The sequence below is a fragment of the Sinocyclocheilus rhinocerous genome, unplaced genomic scaffold, assembly GCF_001515625.1.
Source record: "Sinocyclocheilus rhinocerous isolate Xijiao unplaced genomic scaffold, SAMN03320098_v1.1 scaffold50, whole genome shotgun sequence".
NCBI lineage: Eukaryota > Metazoa > Chordata > Actinopteri > Cypriniformes > Cyprinidae > Sinocyclocheilus > Sinocyclocheilus rhinocerous.
Genome location: NW_015641057.1, coordinates 1477341 through 1479840, shown reverse-complemented (window position 1 = coordinate 1479840; position 2500 = coordinate 1477341). Strand labels below are relative to the sequence as shown.

The window sequence follows — 2500 nt, the reverse complement described above, 5'->3', positions numbered from 1 at the left end:
AGAGAGAGAGAGATTTAAAAATACATTTTGTTGAGAGTGACGACTAGCCTATTAATATGTAGCTCAAATTCTGCATGCATGTTACAGTGCATAATAAACACCAAAATGAGATGATATTTTGTCTGGTAAACTCTGATAAAATCATTAACAGACATGTTGACCAAGACATCTTATTATTATTATTATTATTTTTTTATTATTATTATTTTTTTAATGAATTTTAAAGACTATACTCTTTATTTTTATTTTTGTGATATGGACCTATGGGTCTGACATAAATAAATAAATAATAATAAAATAATAACAAACAATAAATTATAAAAAATAAAAACACACAATAATAACATTACATTTATATAGCGGTTTTCTAAGCACTCAAAGCGCTTTACATTGTGAGGCGGAATCTCCTCATCCACCAGTGTGCAGCATCCACCTGGATGATGTAGTGATTAAATACTATTTTTCAATAACAAAACCTTCCCAAGCTGTCATCTCACTCTTATGGTCATTCTGACACAATGAGAATGCTATGAGTTCATGCTTATGGGGCTTTTATTTTGTAAAGATAAAACAAGTTCTTATTAGCAAGAATAGAATTGTAGATCTCGGTAAATGGATTTCTTACTAGTAAGAATTTAATTGAGAGCTCTGTAATTGCATTTTTACTAGTAAGAACTGAATTAGAGAGCTCTCTAATTGGCATTGTTATAGAAATCCCTTTCATTTCCAAAAAAATCTAACTATCTGAAAGTGGAACGCCATCTCCCCTCGAAATTCCCTGTAATCCAGCGATTTGCATTTTTGAAACATTTATGAGTATGATAATTCAGTTACAGTATTGTTGGCATACTGGCATATTGAATTATCTCAACTGTACCTGACAGGACTGTGGTTTTCCATATCTCAGCTCCGTTAGTGTGCCTTGTAAGCACACTATATGGAAGTTATTTTCCCAAAAGACTGTGTGCATCCTGTACAATCTCTTGAATGGGACGTGGCTCACATTTATCATCCAGAATGTTGTTGATATGATAATCATTATTGCCGACTACTACATAAAGTTTACCTTTCTTCACTGTGGCTCTCTCGTGTAGTACTGACATCTTACTGTTGGCCCCAGCAAGTGCATGTTCAGCTGTAGAAAGAAATAGAAAGTAAGAGCAACCATGAGACTTAAATGGAATGGTTTAGATTCAGTGCAAGTTAAGTTCAATAGATATGTAAAATACTCACAGGGTGGTGCCAGGTGAATCACATAACCTTCACCAACATAAACAGCCCAGTGCTGGTATTATACAACACTAAGGGTCTTCCTAAAACAGTTTGCGCTCTACGATCCATGCATTGAACAAGGTATTCATTTCATGAGACAGTGCACTATTCGACCAATCAGATACATTCAGTGCGAATAGACACGCCCTTATAAGTGGTCTTGGTGTTCTCCTGAAACCATTTAAAATATATTTAAAATTTTATTGACGTTTATTCACATTATTTTTATCTAGAAGACTACTTTTTGTACAGACTGCTGTGAGTGGACCAGCTGGCAACTTTTCCAATGTTGGAAAAGCAGTTGTTATAAAATTCATGCACCTGTTGGGAACTGTATCAATGGGCACGCAATATATTATTGACCTCATAAATAAGCAATAAGATGTGTTTGTCTCTCAGGCGGATCATGAGAAACTCCTGGAGCGCAGAATGACTCTGAGAGAGACTCACGAGAGACTGATCGAGAACGAACTGATGAAGATGGAGAGAGAATTACAGGAGGAGCAGGTGAGAGCGGCAGACACATGAGAAATAACAGAAATCAACAGATATAAATATGTGTGCCTTAAGCTTATTGTGTTTTCAAAGGGGTCATGAACTGCCTTTGTTTTTTATTTTGTACTATTCTCTGAGGTCCACTTATAATTTACATTAAAAAAACATCATAATTTAGAAGTAATAGGCTTTTTTAGTAATTTAGGGTTTTTAACCCCCCTCATCATAACACTCTGTTTGAATAGGCGTGGCCTACACTCGGAAGTAAACGACGTCTATGATTGGCTAATAGTGGTGTATATTTGACAGCCTACATCATCCTACACAGATGGACGCTGCTGTGATTTATGTTAAAAACTCATAAATACTCAGTACATATCAAATGATCTGTAAGAAGAGACAAAGCAATAGTGATAACGTAATAAAAGCAGTTACTCACACTTGTGTTGCGACATTACTGTCTGATCCAATATAGTCGACACAGCATCTCTTTTAGTTTTAATCTTTCTGAAAATCTCGTGCCTTGTTTGTAAACGAATCCACGGTAAAATGAAGTGAACAAAAAACTAAGTTCTAATTAAGTTCATCAGTTTATCGTTTGGTTTCAGTGTAGACATGCGTTTGCCACTCTTGTCATTTGCCATTCATGTCATTCACTACATGTGCGAATCGGTGGGCGGGGCTAAACAGGCAGTGATATAGAATCGGTGGGCGGGGCTAAACAGGCAGTGAT

General features: G+C 35.8%; 1 protein-coding gene across 1 annotated transcript in view; it reads left to right on the top strand.

Annotated features, from left to right (window-relative positions):
- Positions 1-2500, top strand: part of LOC107754518 (polyamine-modulated factor 1-binding protein 1-like) — an 8506-nt gene that overhangs the window by 3626 nt on the left and 2380 nt on the right. The window contains exon 4 of the mRNA XM_016570994.1: positions 1672-1779. Within this exon, the coding sequence (XP_016426480.1) occupies positions 1672-1779 (108 nt within the window). The remainder of the gene's footprint in view (positions 1-1671; positions 1780-2500) is intronic.